This window comes from Takifugu rubripes, chromosome 21 (assembly GCF_901000725.2).
Source record: "Takifugu rubripes chromosome 21, fTakRub1.2, whole genome shotgun sequence".
In the NCBI taxonomy this organism is placed as follows: domain Eukaryota; kingdom Metazoa; phylum Chordata; class Actinopteri; order Tetraodontiformes; family Tetraodontidae; genus Takifugu; species Takifugu rubripes.
The window spans coordinates 6991622-7006310 of record NC_042305.1 but is presented as its reverse complement, the minus strand read 5'-3'; the positions used below and the strand labels follow the sequence as shown (position 1 = coordinate 7006310).

The 14689-nt window shown below is 48.4% G+C and overlaps 1 protein-coding gene and 5 non-coding genes across 7 annotated transcripts in view; 1 reads left to right on the top strand and 5 right to left on the bottom strand.

Moving 5' to 3' along the window:
- The window catches only part of loxl2b (lysyl oxidase-like 2b), a 32710-nt gene that overhangs the window by 14913 nt on the left and 3108 nt on the right, over positions 1 to 14689 (top strand). Inside the window, exons 4-9 of one of the 2 annotated variants that reach the window (XM_011615335.2) lie at positions 9227 to 9438; positions 10812 to 11028; positions 11519 to 11699; positions 12221 to 12372; positions 13224 to 13391; positions 14396 to 14561. In XM_011615335.2, the coding sequence (XP_011613637.1) occupies positions 9227 to 9438; positions 10812 to 11028; positions 11519 to 11699; positions 12221 to 12372; positions 13224 to 13391; positions 14396 to 14561 (1096 nt within the window). Of the gene's footprint in view, positions 1 to 9226; positions 9439 to 10811; positions 11029 to 11515; positions 11700 to 12220; positions 12373 to 13223; positions 13392 to 14395; positions 14562 to 14689 lie in introns of both variants that reach the window. The other variant, XM_011615334.2, reaches the window with a different exon arrangement.
- Positions 4369 to 4441, bottom strand: trnak-uuu (transfer RNA lysine (anticodon UUU)). The gene has a single exon. It is a non-coding gene; the product is annotated as a tRNA-Lys (tRNA).
- trnak-cuu (transfer RNA lysine (anticodon CUU)) lies at positions 4574 to 4646 on the bottom strand. The gene has a single exon. It is a non-coding gene; the product is annotated as a tRNA-Lys (tRNA).
- Positions 4877 to 4949, bottom strand: trnak-uuu (transfer RNA lysine (anticodon UUU)). Its single transcript has one exon. It is a non-coding gene; the product is annotated as a tRNA-Lys (tRNA).
- Positions 5082 to 5154, bottom strand: trnak-cuu (transfer RNA lysine (anticodon CUU)). Its single transcript has one exon. It is a non-coding gene; the product is annotated as a tRNA-Lys (tRNA).
- On the bottom strand, positions 5385 to 5457 carry trnak-uuu (transfer RNA lysine (anticodon UUU)). Its single transcript has one exon. It is a non-coding gene; the product is annotated as a tRNA-Lys (tRNA).

The window sequence follows — 14689 nt, the reverse complement described above, 5'->3', positions numbered from 1 at the left end:
GCGCGCACCCGCCCCTCCTCCACGATGTAGCCGAGGTACCCCACTGAGGCGGAGTGGAAGACGCACTTCTCGGCTTTGATGAATAGTCGGTTCTCCAAAAGCCGTTGTAGGACCAGGCGAACATGCTGGTGGTGCTCCTCCATGGTGCGGGAGAAGATCAAGATGTCGTCCAAGTAGACCACCACAAAGACGTTGATCATGTCCCGGAGCACATCGTTGACCAACTCCTGGAAGACGGCGGGGGCGTTGGAGAGGCCGAAGGGCATGACCAGGTATTCGAAGTGCCCGAGGTGTGTGTTGAAGGCGGTCTTCCATTCGTCCCCTTTCCTGATCCGCACCAAGTGGTAAGCGTTGCGGAGGTCTAACTTAGTGAACACCCGGGCATGAGTGAGAGGCTCGAACGTGGAACTCATAAGGGGAAGAGGGTACTTGTTCTTAACGGTGATGTTAAGTTTGCGGAAGTCGATGCAGGGCCTCAGGCCGCCATCCTTCTTGGCTACAAAGAAGAAACCTGCAGCTAAGGGGGATGACGATGGTCTTATGATCCCAGAGGCAAGGGATTCAGTGATGTAGTTGCGCATCACCTCCTTCTCTGGGATGGAGAGATTGTAAAGTCGACCCGTGGGGTAGGGAGCCCCGGGGAGGAGGTCGATGGGGCAATCATAGGGCCGGTGAGGGGGAAGGGACAGAGCATTGTCCTTACTGAACACTGGGGCTAAATCATTGTAGATAGGGGGAACACCAGTGAGATCCGGGGGAGTGAGCGCGGGCCTGGGATTACTGGATGGAGAGGGGGCGGAGCGAAGGCAGTTGGCGTGACAGGCCACGCTCCACCCCAGGATCCGACCCGAAGTCCATGAGATGTGGGGGTCGTGCCTTTCCAACCACGGTCTTCCTAACACGAGTGGAGCGGTGGGGGCGTGCAAAACCAGGAAAGGTGTACTCTCTATGTGATTACCCGAGAGTGTTAGGGTGAGTGGGATGGTGCGATGCGTGATGTTACCCAGAGAGCGGCCATCGATCGCCTGGGAGGACAGGGAGCGATCGAGAGGAACCAGGGGAATGCCAGCTTGACGCGCGAGAGAAAAGTCCATCAGGGACTCATCAGCCCCAGAGTCAATGAGAACACTCACCGGAATAGACTCCTTATCCCAGGAGAGAGTTGCGGGGAAGAGGCGGTTGTGTTGCTCGGTGGGTTGGGGAATCACAGCTCGGCTCACCAGTACTCCCCCTACTGGTGAGCAGGCCCTTTTGGTCGGACGGGGCAGGCTTGGATGAAGTGGCCGTTGTTTCCGCAGTACAGGCACAACTGGTCTCGGAGTCTTTGCTCCCGCTCCTGCCGTGAGAGACGGGACCGGCCGATCTGCATGGGTTCCTCTCCGACTCTGGGGGAGGAGTGAGCTGGGGATTGCAAGAGGATGTGAGGAGGCGGGGCGGCAGTGCTGGTAAGGGAGAAGTCAGGGACCGAGGAAGTGCGGTGGGAGAGTTGGCGGGTAGAACCGCCCGCACGTTGGGCGCGCTCCTGGCGGCGCTCCCGTAGTCGTTCATCCATCTGGAGCGAGAGGGTGATCAGCTCGTTGAGTGACGAGGGGCGGTCTCTCACAATCAGGTCCTTGATTGCCTCACTCAGGCCCCGTCGATAGACGCTACGGAGCGCGGTCTCGCCCCAGTGGCTCTCTGCAGCCAGGATGCGGAACTCAAGGGTGTACTCCGCAACTGACCGTGACCCCTGCTGGAGAGCGAGCAGACGACTCGCGGCGTCTTCACCGTAGGTGGGGTGCTCGAACACAGCCTTGAACTCCTGTCGAAAGGCGCTGTAGTCTGAGGAGAGGCGGGGGTCCAGGTCGACGGCAGCTATGGCCCAGCTCAATGCCTTGTCGGCCAGGAGGGAGGTTATAAATCCAACCTTGGCCTCGTCGGAAACAAATCTGGAGGGCTGATGGCGGAAGAGCAGCTCACATTGGTGGAGGAACCCCTTGCCCAGGTCGAAATCCCCGCCGAACACACGGGGGCTGGCAAGGTTGGGCTCGGCTCGGGGAGAAAGCGGGAGAGATGGTTCTGATGGAGCAGCCCCACCGGGGTCGCTGCCTAGCTTCTGAATAATGGAAGCCAAAACGGTTGCCATGGCGGACATCTGGTTGGAGAGGGCGGACAGGGTACTGGAGGTGGTCTGGGAGGAGCTCTGGAGCTCGGAAATCTCCCCCTGGATTGTGGGGAAGGCCTTGGTTAGCTCCGACTGAAGGGAGGAGAGCTGGGCAGAGTGGGCCTCCACTCTTCTTTCGAGGGGGGAGGGTAACGTGGGGGTCCTAGGGTCGCCCGGCTGCCCCGGGGTTCCACCTTGACTCATCTTGGCTTGATCTTTCTGTTACGCTCGAGAGGACTGGCGGTCAAGTGTGGTGGAACCCCAAAGAAGGCAGACAGACACGGGAATTAAAAAAGTAAACTCTGAAGGTTTAATGAAGCAAAAAAAAACCAGGAGGGAAGAAACAAAATGAGAGAGGCCGAGACAAACTATAGGTGCGTGATGCGGCAGACGAACCAAGTTCGAGATCCAGGGGCGAGAGTCTGTGGGAGAGTCCAAGTGTCCAGAGGATAGGAGAAATCCGTCCGAGGAAGGGGAAGAGGAAGAGGTCAGAGGAAGAGGGGCTAGGAAGGTTGCAGAGGAGTCTCTGGAAGACGCAGGGAGACGCAGGGAGTCGCTGGGGAGCCTGGAGAGATGCTGGGTCCACGGGACGTGTTGCCAAAAACATCAGTAAGATCAAGCACTGGCCTGAGTGCATAGGGGCCTTTTATGGGTGCAGAGTCGTTTGGACGGATTGGGTGCAGCTGCAGGAGAGGGCCCAGGTGGTGGTGGTTGAGCTGATTGCCCAGGAGGAGGTGGGGCCAGAGTAGGAGTCACAACAGCTTTATTATCAGGAATAGACAGCAGACAGGATTCACCGGGGAGCCGGCAGGATAGAATAGTTGGGGAAGGTGGAAGGTGATCTATAGATCGACTGAGAATTTATTTATTTATCACTTACATCCTGTTGTGAAGAGGACATGGAAGAAGGAAGCTGGGGCTGAAGCAAAACTGTAGATGACTGAAGAGGAGGCACGGCTGGAGGTGGAGGAGGCACGGCTGGAGGTTTTTTTGGTAGACATTTTCTGTCATGTTATAACATAACATAACTCAGCTGCAGAGGGCACTTTTCTATCTGTAACAACAAAAAAACTTACTCTTGTTTCACATAACATAATAGCTGACTAATAAATGTGTAAACACCCTGCTGAATGTAACAGTTCACCGTGTTAAGTTCTTCAGAGGTATTTTTATCCTGCTAATAGTTATAAATCTAGATAGATTATATCCTTTCTGTCTATACCTGAGGGAAAAATGTAGTCTGCTATCTGAAATGATTAATGTAAGTCGTTTTAGGTTGGTCGTTTCACCTGAGTGTAAAGGTCATGCCATTTCTTTGGTCTGTCATAACATAACATAATGTTATAACAAGTAATCAGAAACGACGCAGTCCAGCGTACAACTGCCAAAGAAAACAAGCAATTTCATCGGCAGAAAAAAAATACAACCAGCTAAAGCTAGGGCAGCAACTGCACAAACTTTATTGCAAAACTCCCGATGATCAAGTTACATTCGCGTTACAAATGCCTGACATGACTTGGACATATTACATTAAGCATTTACGGTGATATTTTATGTGAAATGAAAAAAAAAAACGTAACGAATAACAGACCGCAATTTGCGCACGTACCTTGTCAAAATCCACGTAGATGTCCGGAATAAACAGCGGGCAGACTTTTAAATAATAAATCAACTCTAGGGTCGATTGGCTTTTCCAAAGTTTGAGACCGCAGTTTAATTTAAGGCGGGACGTCGAAAGATTGAATCGCGTATATGATTGGCTGTTGAAAGATTGAAAAGCGCATATGATTGGCTGTTGAAAGATTGAATCGCGTATATGATTGGCTGTCGAAAGATTGAAAAGCGCATATGATTGACTGTTGAAAGATTGAATGGCGCATATGACTGGCTGTCGAAAGATTGGATCGGCGACGCGACTGGCTGTCGAAAGATTGAATGGCGCATATGACTGGCTGGGCTTATACAGCTTTTCGCTCGCCGGGTAGAGCCAGCCGGGCATTCTTTCCCAATTAAAAGGCCTCTAAAATCGCAACTCTATCAAGTAATGTGGGCTTTCGGTGTGGGGAACACAAAATCGTAGCGCAGATTCATGACATTTGATCCAGTTAGGGTTACAAGAGAGCCTATTTTTTAATATTTTTCTATTTTGACACAATCAAAAGCACATCAATGATGTTGAGGGACTCTTCTGTCCTTGCAACTTGACTGAGCTTCAGAAAGCATCACGCCCAACATGGGACTTGAACCCATGACCCTGAGATTAAAAGTCTCATGCTCTACCATCTGAGCTAGCCAGGCACAAGTTCAAAGTAAAAGCCCTCTGAATTCGCAACTTTATAAAGTACTAAAGGCAAAACATGAAAGAAGGTCCTGGGGGTTGAATTAGGTAAGAAGGAGCTTCTCTTGTGGATTCATGTTCTGAAAACATATCGCCCAACGTGGGGCTCGAACCCACGACCCTGAGATTAAGAGTCTCATGCTCTACCGACTGAGCTAGCCGGGCATTTTTCCCCAATTAAAAGGCCTCTAAAATCGCAACTCTATCAAGTAATGTGGGCTTTCGGTGTGGGAAACACAAAATCGTAGCGCAGCTTCATGACATTTGATCCAGTTAGGGTTTGACAAGACAGCCTTTTTTGTAATATATTTCTATTTTGACACAATCAAAAAGACATCAATGATGCTGAGGAAGTCTTCTGTCATTGCAACTCGACTGAGCTTCAGAAAGCATCACGCCCAACATGGGACTTGAACCCATGACCCTGAGATTAAAAGTCTCATGCTCTACCGACTGAGCTAGCCAGGCACAAGGTCAAAGTAAAAGCCCTCTGAATTCGCAACTTTATAAAGTACTAAAGGCAAAACATGAAAGAAGGTCCTGGGGGTTGAATTAGGTAAGAAGGAGCTTCTCTTGTGGATTCATGTTCTGAAAACATATCGCCCAATGTGGGGCTTGAACCCACGACCCTGAGATTAAGAGTCTCATGCTCTACCGACTGAGCTAGCCGGGCATTTTTCCCCAATTAAAAGGCCTCTAAAATCGCAACTCTATCAAGTAATGTGGGCTTTCGGTGTGGGGAACACAAAATCGTAGCGCAGCTTCATGACATTTGATCCAGTTAGGGTTTTACAAGAGAGCCTATTTTTTAATATTTTTCTATTTTGACACAATCAAAAGCACATCAATGATGCTGAGGGTGTCTTCTGTCCTTGCAACTTGACTGAGCTTCAGAAAGCATCACGCCCAACATGGGACTTGAACCCATGACCCTGAGATTAAAAGTCTCATGCTCTACCGACTGAGCTAGCCGGGCATTTTTTCCCAATTAAAAGGCCTCTAAAATCGCAACTCTATCAAGTAATGTGGGCTTTCGGTGTGGGGAACACAAAATCGTAGCGCAGCTTCATGACATTTGAGCCAGTTAGGCTTTGACAAGACAGCCTATTTTGTAATATTTTTCTATTTTGACACAATCAAGAGGACATCAATGATGCCGAGGGAGTCTGCTGTCCTTGCAAAATCATATCGCAGATTCATGACTGAGCATTTGCCCTCTGTCCATCCTAAGCAAATGCTTATAGGATGAAGAGGTTGTGGCCCTTCCTGAAGTCCACCGCCATCTCTTATCCACATTCTTGCAGGTCATTTTCTCTGCTCCAGTACTACAGGAGTTCCATTTCCTGCCTTCCTGCCGACAGAGCTGGAGAGAAGAGGAGGGAGCTGAACACACATCTTTAGGGGGAGCTGGTGTTAAGGATGATAGGGAGGATATGAAGTTGTTTACTCGCAGTTCTGCTCCCAGTTGAATGGATGGACTCAGACCCAGTGTGACCAGTTTATTGATGAGAGTCTGTGGGATCGTGGTGAAGAATGCAAAGCTGAAGTCCAGGACCAGCGTCCTAACATACAAGTGCAGTTGTGGAGGTTTCTGAGGGCCTGGTGTGGGTCCACATTAGGGGCCTTGTTGTGAGCCATCTCTATTGGGGTAAGAATCATTCAGGCCAGAGGCTACTGACAACTTGGGGATGTATGCATGGGGGCTGTCTTACAACAAGTCAGCACCTCTCTCTGCTGATGTCTCTCCTCCCCCCTGAGCACGGTCACACCTTTCACTTTTCCTTCCCACCATATTGGAGGCCTTTAACCTGCCACATGTTTGTGATCTCACATTACCCCCCCAGGATGGTTTTAACCATCTCATTCTTTTAGTCAGCTGCCAGAGTTTTTGCCCCGAGGCGTCACATTCCCACAGTGCATCAGTGCACGGCGCAGGCGGATGTTTATCCTCCAGGGATTCCAAAATGAAACGCTTTGTCCTGATGTCGGGGTGAAAGTGGTGGTGGGGGAGGGGTAGTTTAGATTACGACGTTCTCGTCTGTAGTTGTGATATTCTGTATGTTTACGCTGTTACGGCTGCATTTAATGAGCAAACGTGCGAAAATCTGGTATTTTCAACATCGTAGCTTCTATTCGATATATTTAATATTGTTCTCAGGATTCTCCCACTATGCCCTGCAGACGTGACAAAGCTAAGCTAACAGCCAACAGCGGGATCTCCGGTAGAGGCTCTGCTAGGATAGATGTGCAGAGGTGCAGAGGTGCTGGGACTGATCTGAGGTCAGGCTGCAGCAGCACCTGTGACGAGAACAACCAGGTTCTTCTCGTAGGGCTGAATGTCAGTACAGAAAAATGGTCGACTGTGTGAGCTGGTCTGGGATCAGCCATAACATCTGCATTCAGTTTGTTCCACAAAAGGTATTTGTGATGCAACGGAGGAGCGTTTTAACGGTGCTGTTTGTCACAGCTGGAGGAACATCACATCTCAGTGTTAAGAAGTGTTGTTGTTGGTTCCGAGTGTCCAGAGAATTTCCAGCCCACGTTTCTGGGTCGCTCTCGCCGAGCGTGTGAGGTGATTTCTGCTGGCGTGCTTGTTCTTTGAGGACCTCTATTGGAAACACATGTTCTCAGAGCCGCAGACTTTGTTTTTGTTGGCCAATGTGCTCGTGACTCCACTGGAGAGCCCAAACGCGGTGGTGGAACCAGTCAATAGGTTTCAATGATTCAGGAGATGTTTAATGACATGAGGTGAAGGTAAAGCCTTTATTTTATTTATTTATTTAGTTATGTACTGTAGTTGTAGTGACCCCACCCCGATGACCCTTTATCCTGACGACTATCAGGAAGAAGATAGAACCTTTGCAGCTGTGCAGCTCAGCACTGTGGTTCTGACAGATTGATGTAGTCTCCTGCAGCTAACCATGGATAGCAGCAGCAGCTTAGGCGTAGCTTCTGTAGAACTTCCTGTAACTGAGTTTCTGATGATAGAACCACTGCACTCTGACGATTTGACAACATTCCACTGGCTCTTTGAGATCTGGTTTGAAGATTAGTAGCTCGCTAACCAGCTCTACTTGAACTAATTTAGTCGGCGCAAGTGTTTGACAGTCTGTTTTGTTTCAAGTGTGTGGAGGCTGTGATGCATTTATATAGGACGGCAGTCAGTAAAAATGCATTCAAATAAAAAAGAGATTTAAAATCAGGTTTTAAGAGTTGGTTGGACAGACAGGTTGAGACAAAGCCCAACAGTTTGTCTCTTTAGGTTCAGTCGGTCTGAAAAGGTCAGAAATGTGACCTAGAGCAAGGTCAGCAAGTGATTCCCTCACCCCTAAACCTGGCTTTAGCATCAAGAACATGATATAATTCTGCACGTTATAAATATCCAGTTGGGAAGTTTACAGGAAACCACAGTCGGTTTCTCAACTCTGGAGTGTTTCTGTTGAGAATTCACCACAGAACTGAACTCACCCTTATTGGTCTCCCACAAACACCCAGGAGATAAGAGGGGCACTGAGGGGTGGTGAGGCTACCCCTGAGGACAGCGAGGTGTGGATGTCAAACAGCGCCTCCCTCAGTAAAGATGGGGAACTGCAGATCAAGGCCCCTTCACCTCCTCCTTTCCCTATAATCACTTTTCCATCTGCTCCACTTTTTCCTTTGGGCTGTACAAAACCTCCAGAAAAGAGTTCTGCTCCTCCAGAGTCCATAGAAGTGTGAATATTACGGAAAATGCACTGCTGTGTGTTTGACTGCGCCCACTGCTGTTGACAGTCAGTGGGATTGGTTCACTGTGGCTTTTAGCTAAATGTTGGATAGCAAATGGAAAACACACCACAGTGACCTTAACCTACACCCAACTTTGACCTGAAAATGAAAACCAAGCCTAAAACGTGAAACACAACTTTGTGTATTGTAAGGAGCAGACAAGAGGTCCTGACTTTGATCCTCATTGTGCAGCGTATAAAAGAACGCACAGACTAACGCAGACTTTTATTCTGCAGTTCTTATTGTGGTTATCATCCATCCTTCTCGTTCTCTCATTCTTCACTCATTTTTCTTTGAATCCGTCAGCATAGTGCGGGTATGGTGCCGAGCAGCAGCCGGCAGGCTCCTCGCCAGCAGAAGAATTTGGGTTCGGTCTGTGGAAAATGTTTATCTCATCCTGCAAAAGTCTGGCAGAAAAAAAAGAGATTTATTTGTTTGGATCTTCTTGAGATTATAGTCACAGTCTTTAGTAACCAAAAAGTGAAAAAAGTCTCTAAGATTAAATGAGAATTTACTCAGAGGAAATGAAATGTGTTTCCAAAACTGCAGGAAGGAACACTTAAAACACTGCGAGCTAACTGGGAAGAATCACTTTCATAACTGGGTCCCACTTCAGCTGGGTGAAGTAAATTTTGGTAACAATCCAGAAACAGCAGGTTAACATTAACAAGGTGCTTCCTGGAAAAATGTTTCAGTGACTTGGAAGAAGATTGAGAGACAAGGAAGCGGCAGCGGGGAAGGGAAAGACTGTGTATGTATGTATAAACAATTTATGTTGCAGAAACCAGAAACACATTAATGGAAGAAGCTTCAGAGTGACATGCAGAGGACAGAATAACAAGACATTATGTCCAAAAAAGAAAAATCAGGTTCATTCAAAAGGGAGAATCTATAAATTCAGCCGTTCAAGATGCAGAAATCGATTCAAACGTTAAGCCTGGAGGCCAGGAAATGATGGTTTCAATGTTTTCTTTCTGCAGAACCTGGATATCCAAGTGGAAGATGTGCGTATACGAGCCATCCTGTCAGCATTACGGAAGCGCGTCCCGGTGACGGAGGGCTATGTGGAGGTGAAGGACGGCGGGAAATGGAAGCAGATCTGCGACAGCGAATGGAACGAGCTGAACAGCAGGGTCATCTGCGGCATGTTTGGGTTCCCCGGAGAGAAGAATTACAACGCCAGAGTCTACAAGTGAGTTCACCGTGGGGAAGCGTGGCCTCTGTAACGGGGCTGGGGCTGTGACTGAGGAACCCGGCCTTTCATTTCTTCTAAACCGGAATCTTCCGTTGGCTCCTTTCCTCGAAGGCCCCAGTCTTCTGAGCACGGAGCGTCCGTGCGTTCCAGAACCCTGATGTAATATGTGGCCAGACGTATAAATTGTAATCACGCGGAGGCCGTAAAGCCACAGGTTAATGGCAGCGTCCCGCACTCACGATAACGCTCCTTTAATGTCCATGTCCAAATTTCCTGTAACTTATATAACCACAGCGGAGCGTGGGTACTTTAATCTTCCGTTAGCATGTCAGCACATTCTCCCGCTCACAGCCATGAAAGCGAGGTGTGTGGTCTGACAGAACTCAGTGATCTCTGTAATAATATGATGTCACTGTGTGACCAGTTTGGTTGAATCCAGATTATGGGCTCTATTTTCAGGCCTAAGCACATTTTTTGTATCTCGCTGCGGTTGGCGAAGCTTTTCTCTTTACATGCTAATTTTTGTTGACCGTGCTGCCCCAGACGGGCTGGAACATCCCAAAAACGGGGGCGGATCTTTGCGCAGATGAATATACGCCACCTTTCTGCAGTTTTCTCTGTGGTGTTTCCATATGTGTGATGAGCACATAACTCACACCTGCATCAGGAGGGGGCCGCGATCAGAGACCGATCAGAAGAGACCAGGGTGAGGTTGTCAAGGTGGTTCCACGCTAACTTGATAGCATTTGAAGTCAAAGGGAGATGAGAGAGGGTCGATCCTTCACATCCAACTTTCTTTCCTCCCATCTGCGGCGGGACATTCTGTTCTGGAAACCAGCTTCATGAAATGCACATGGCCTCTGTAATAAATGTGGACAGAGGCTTGTAATTAACCCCACTTTCCGAGAGAAGGAAGTCTTTTTGCTAACCTTTTCCCGGCGGTATTAATTACACAGTGTGCCAATGCTGTCGCACTCGCATGGTTTCATGATGCTGATCAGACAAATCCTTTTGTGAAACCTTGATTAATGAATTCTATTAATTAAAATGGCCCCGTGGCCCTTCTTCTGTCTTATGGCAGAGATTGATCGTAGATCACTTGCCCTTGAGCAAGTTGAAGGATTTCACCATTTTTCATCCAATCAGATTTGAGCAAACGTGCCTGAAGTGACAAATTCCATTAAACTTAGTCGGGAGCGGCGTGCAGACGTGATTGCAGGTGAAACCACAGTTGCGTTCCTCTTTTCTGGCCTTTGGTCACCAAACTTTAGATGTCTGGCATCATCATTCTGCACCAGGTGACCTGCTGGTCAAACTCCAGCCCACTGACGTATTTCAACATGTTGGTTCCGCCTCCTCTGCCTGTCCAGGATGTTTGCTCGCAGGAAGAAGCCCACCTACTGGGACTACTCTGTCAACTGCACTGGCAATGAAGCCCACCTGTCCAGCTGTAAACTGGGACAGCTGACGTCCCTCAAGTCCAACAGTACCTGTCATGGAGGCCTGCCGGTGGTGGTGAGCTGCGTTCCCGGGAGAGCCTTCGCCCCGACCGCCATGACTGGATTCAGGAAAGCCTTCCGTCAAGAGGTAAGGTCGGCATGAGAACAACTAGACGGTTGTCCTTCTAAAAAACGAGGATATTCGGAGGTAACAGGGGGTCTGTGGACAGAGACTGGAGCAGGTCGTCAGTTCACACTTTCGGTAGTAAAAGTAGTCAAATCTTGCAGCCTGGTTCTTCAGCCAGCCAGAATGTGAACGATGTGGAGACTGCTGATACATTTGTGTAGATACCAGCTGCATTTCCTGGTTGACAATCTCGTGATGTGTTTAGGCACTGCTGGGGCATCTGTGCTACATGCACATATATCCTCTTTCCATTCTTCCCTCCTGTGAGTTACGCAATAATTTCTAATCTTTTTTCCTTCACAACATTCCAGCCTGAAGCCTGCGGGGGCCCCTTCAGTGGAACATAAATAATCAGGAACTTTGTGTTCATCATTTCGTGTAGTCTGAGGCCTTTATTTTCAAGTGGGCTGGGTGTGAACTTCTTCTCTGTCTCCATCTTCACCTCCAGCAGCCATTGGTACGTCTCCGGGGCGGAGCCATTGTCGGCGAGGGCCGAGTGGAGGTACTGAAAAACGGGGAGTGGGGAACCATATGTGATGACAAATGGGACCTCCTGTCCGCTACCGTGGTGTGTCGAGAGCTGGGCTTCGGCACGGCCAAAGAAGCGCTGTCCGGTGGGCGCCTGGGTCAAGGTAGGCTCAAGCTCTCGCCCAGGACGCAATGAAAAGCAGCCAGTTTCTGTCTGTTCAATTTCAAATCTGTCAGAACTAAATGAAGTAGATCAGGGCTGCAGGGAAGACCTTCAGCCGTATCCAGTCACTCGGTCCCCCCTCAGGAAAAAAACTACCTCAGAGTTGTGGAATTTTGTGGAAGTCCTGGTTCTGCTGCAAATGTGAGCCTGGTGAGAACAGTCAGCAAAGGCAGGTCACAGCGCCACCGGCTGGTCAGAACAAACACACACCCATGTGAAGTGTGTTTTTTAGTTTTAGAGGGGGCCGCGTATGTTGTTTAAGTGTGTTGACTTTTACGAGTCAAAGTGTTGGACCTGCTGGTTCTTTCTGAAGGGTTTGGAGCGCACCCCCTCTTAGTTCAGGGTCGGATCAGCCGTCTGTCTGAACAGGTCACAGTCTGACCAGTTCTCAGGTGGAAAAACAGACAGAAACGAGTGTTCCTCACAGAACTGGGGTGTGAATAACCTGCTGTCCTCTGTCAGGAATGGGTCCGGTCCACATGAATGAGGTGCGGTGTTCTGGATTTGAGAAGTCCGTCACCGAGTGTCAGTTCAACAAAGACGCTCTGGGCTGCAGCCACGAGGAGGACGCGGCGGTGCGGTGCAACGTTCCTGCCATGGGCTTCCAGGAGATGGTGATTACTCATGTCTCACTCACAGCAACAAGAGCTCTGAAACACACAGTCGGACCGAAACCTTTGGATTTCGGTCCACAAGCATGTTGGCAGGAAGTTAAACTCTTCTTCTCTGTAGCTTCGATGCCTTCTAAGTAGAGGTAAGATCTTAAGACCGAGCCCGAGTCCGAGCCCGACCCAACCCGAAATTCGGGTCGGGCTTAAAATGCGTAAAATGTCAATCATTACGTTCGGGTCGGGTCGGGCCGGGCTTCTCTCTCGCTGACTTTTTTTTAATAAATATTTGTTTATAAAAATATACACTAAAACGATGTGTGGATACTAAACTAAGGAATACTTATTATAAATAAATAATTTGGATAAAACAGAGAAGGCGCTGTAAGGTAATTGCTATATAACTACTACTAAACAGGAAGTGTAGAGCCAGAGCACGCTTTGGGAAATCTTTTACCATTTATTTGATTTGCGTTATTCTATTTAAAGCCTAGTGGGCTGCAGTATTTCTCCGCGTAATTAAGCGAGTGCGCATCAAGATTTCTCTTTCACTCTCTTTGTCTGGCCTCTTATTCTGTGTTCCATTCATTTATCATGATCATAAAAATATGTAGATTATTTTAACCTTAAAAGATCTTGCGTTTTTTCTGCCCAAAATACTATGGGATAAATTTAAATTTCGGGTTTGCTTCGGGCTCGGGCCTGCAAATCAAGTAAATTGGTCGGGCTTGGGCTGGGTCGGGCTTTAATGCCCGCGGGCCTGGGTCGGGTCGGGCTGGATTTTTTAGGCCCGATCTTACCTCTACTTCTAAGTGATTCAGGTCTGAAAAGGTCTGTATCGGTTTTTCTGCCTGCAGCTGCGTCTGAGCGGAGGCCGCACTCCCTACGAGGGCCGTGTGGAGGTTCTGATGGAGAGGAACGGCTCTCTGGTGTGGGGGACGGTGTGCAGTGAGGGCTGGGGAACCATGGAGGCCATGGTAGTCTGCCGTCAGCTGGGCCTGGGCTTTGCCAGCAACGCTTTTCAGGTGAGGGTCATTGGAACATGAAGGTGCTGGACTGCATATCTTTAAATATTCCTCTTATACAAATATGAAAAATAAATTCATTTCAGGCTTTTTATCAATTACTCTCTTTCCCTGTATCAGTGCCAACTGTATAATCCTGGTCTAATAACAGTCCACAATCTCTTTTTCTGCCAGGGAAAATAAGCAGATTTTCTTCTTAAATAGCTTATTAAGAGCTGATGATCAAATTTGTCCCTTTTTTGTTATAAAAATTTATTGTTTTAATATTTGACTTAATTGAAACATTATGGCCTCGGAAAACATCTACTGCAAAGATAAAAACATAAAAGTTTATTGAGGATCAGTGATCTTAGATTTATTGTTTCTCGTTTGCTTTATTGTGTTTGCCAATACAAGCAAAGCAGGACAGACTTGTGAACTTCTGGAGTTCCTTATTTTAACATCCGTACTTTCAAGTATGTATTTTTCCTCTGTTGTTGCTGCGGTTGGTGGCTGAGGTGAAATGCATGGTGGGATACCTAGTTGTCCACACAAATCACGTCTGATGCATATTTAATAAAAATGGGTGGAGCAAGTACACATCTTGGAGCGCACACGGTGGTACTTGTGTACTTAAAATTGGAATAGTAATTGGGAGATGAATGATGACGTTTCACAAGTACACAAGGAATGCCGATATGGTCAAGAACATATATTGATGCCTTTCTCAGTTTGCGTTCTTCTCGGTCCAAGTATGAACTCCAGAAATTCACAAGTCTGTGCCTGAGGAGAGTGTGGTGACGGCTCCACTGAGCACAAGACCAACCCGCACGTTGGTAGACGGCGCCCCCGTGTGGCCACAGCTGATAATGACTGTCCCGAGGAGACGTATGTGTGATTAACGGCGTTGTGCGATAATTATGTCGGTAAACGGTCGTGAGGAGCACACAAGAACATGGAGACCATTTCTCCACGACTGTGGACATAAGCGTTTTCAAACATTTGGCGCTTTGCTCGGCATTCAGGAGACGTGGTACTGGCCAGGACAGGTCGGTGCCGACGTTGTGGTGATGAGCGGGGTGCGCTGCTCCGGCACAGAGATGTCGTTGTCACACTGCCTGCATCATGGAGCTCACCTCAACTGCCCCAAAGGAGGAGGACAACACGCCGCCGGCGTCTCCTGTTCAGAGAGTAAGAGTTACTGTCATGTAACCATGGCGACTGCTGAAGGTTCTGCAGATTGTGAACTTCCAGACATTTAGGACAGTTTGATTTCGGATTTTTCCAAGGCAACTTTTCTTCTTTGTTTGTAAACCCGA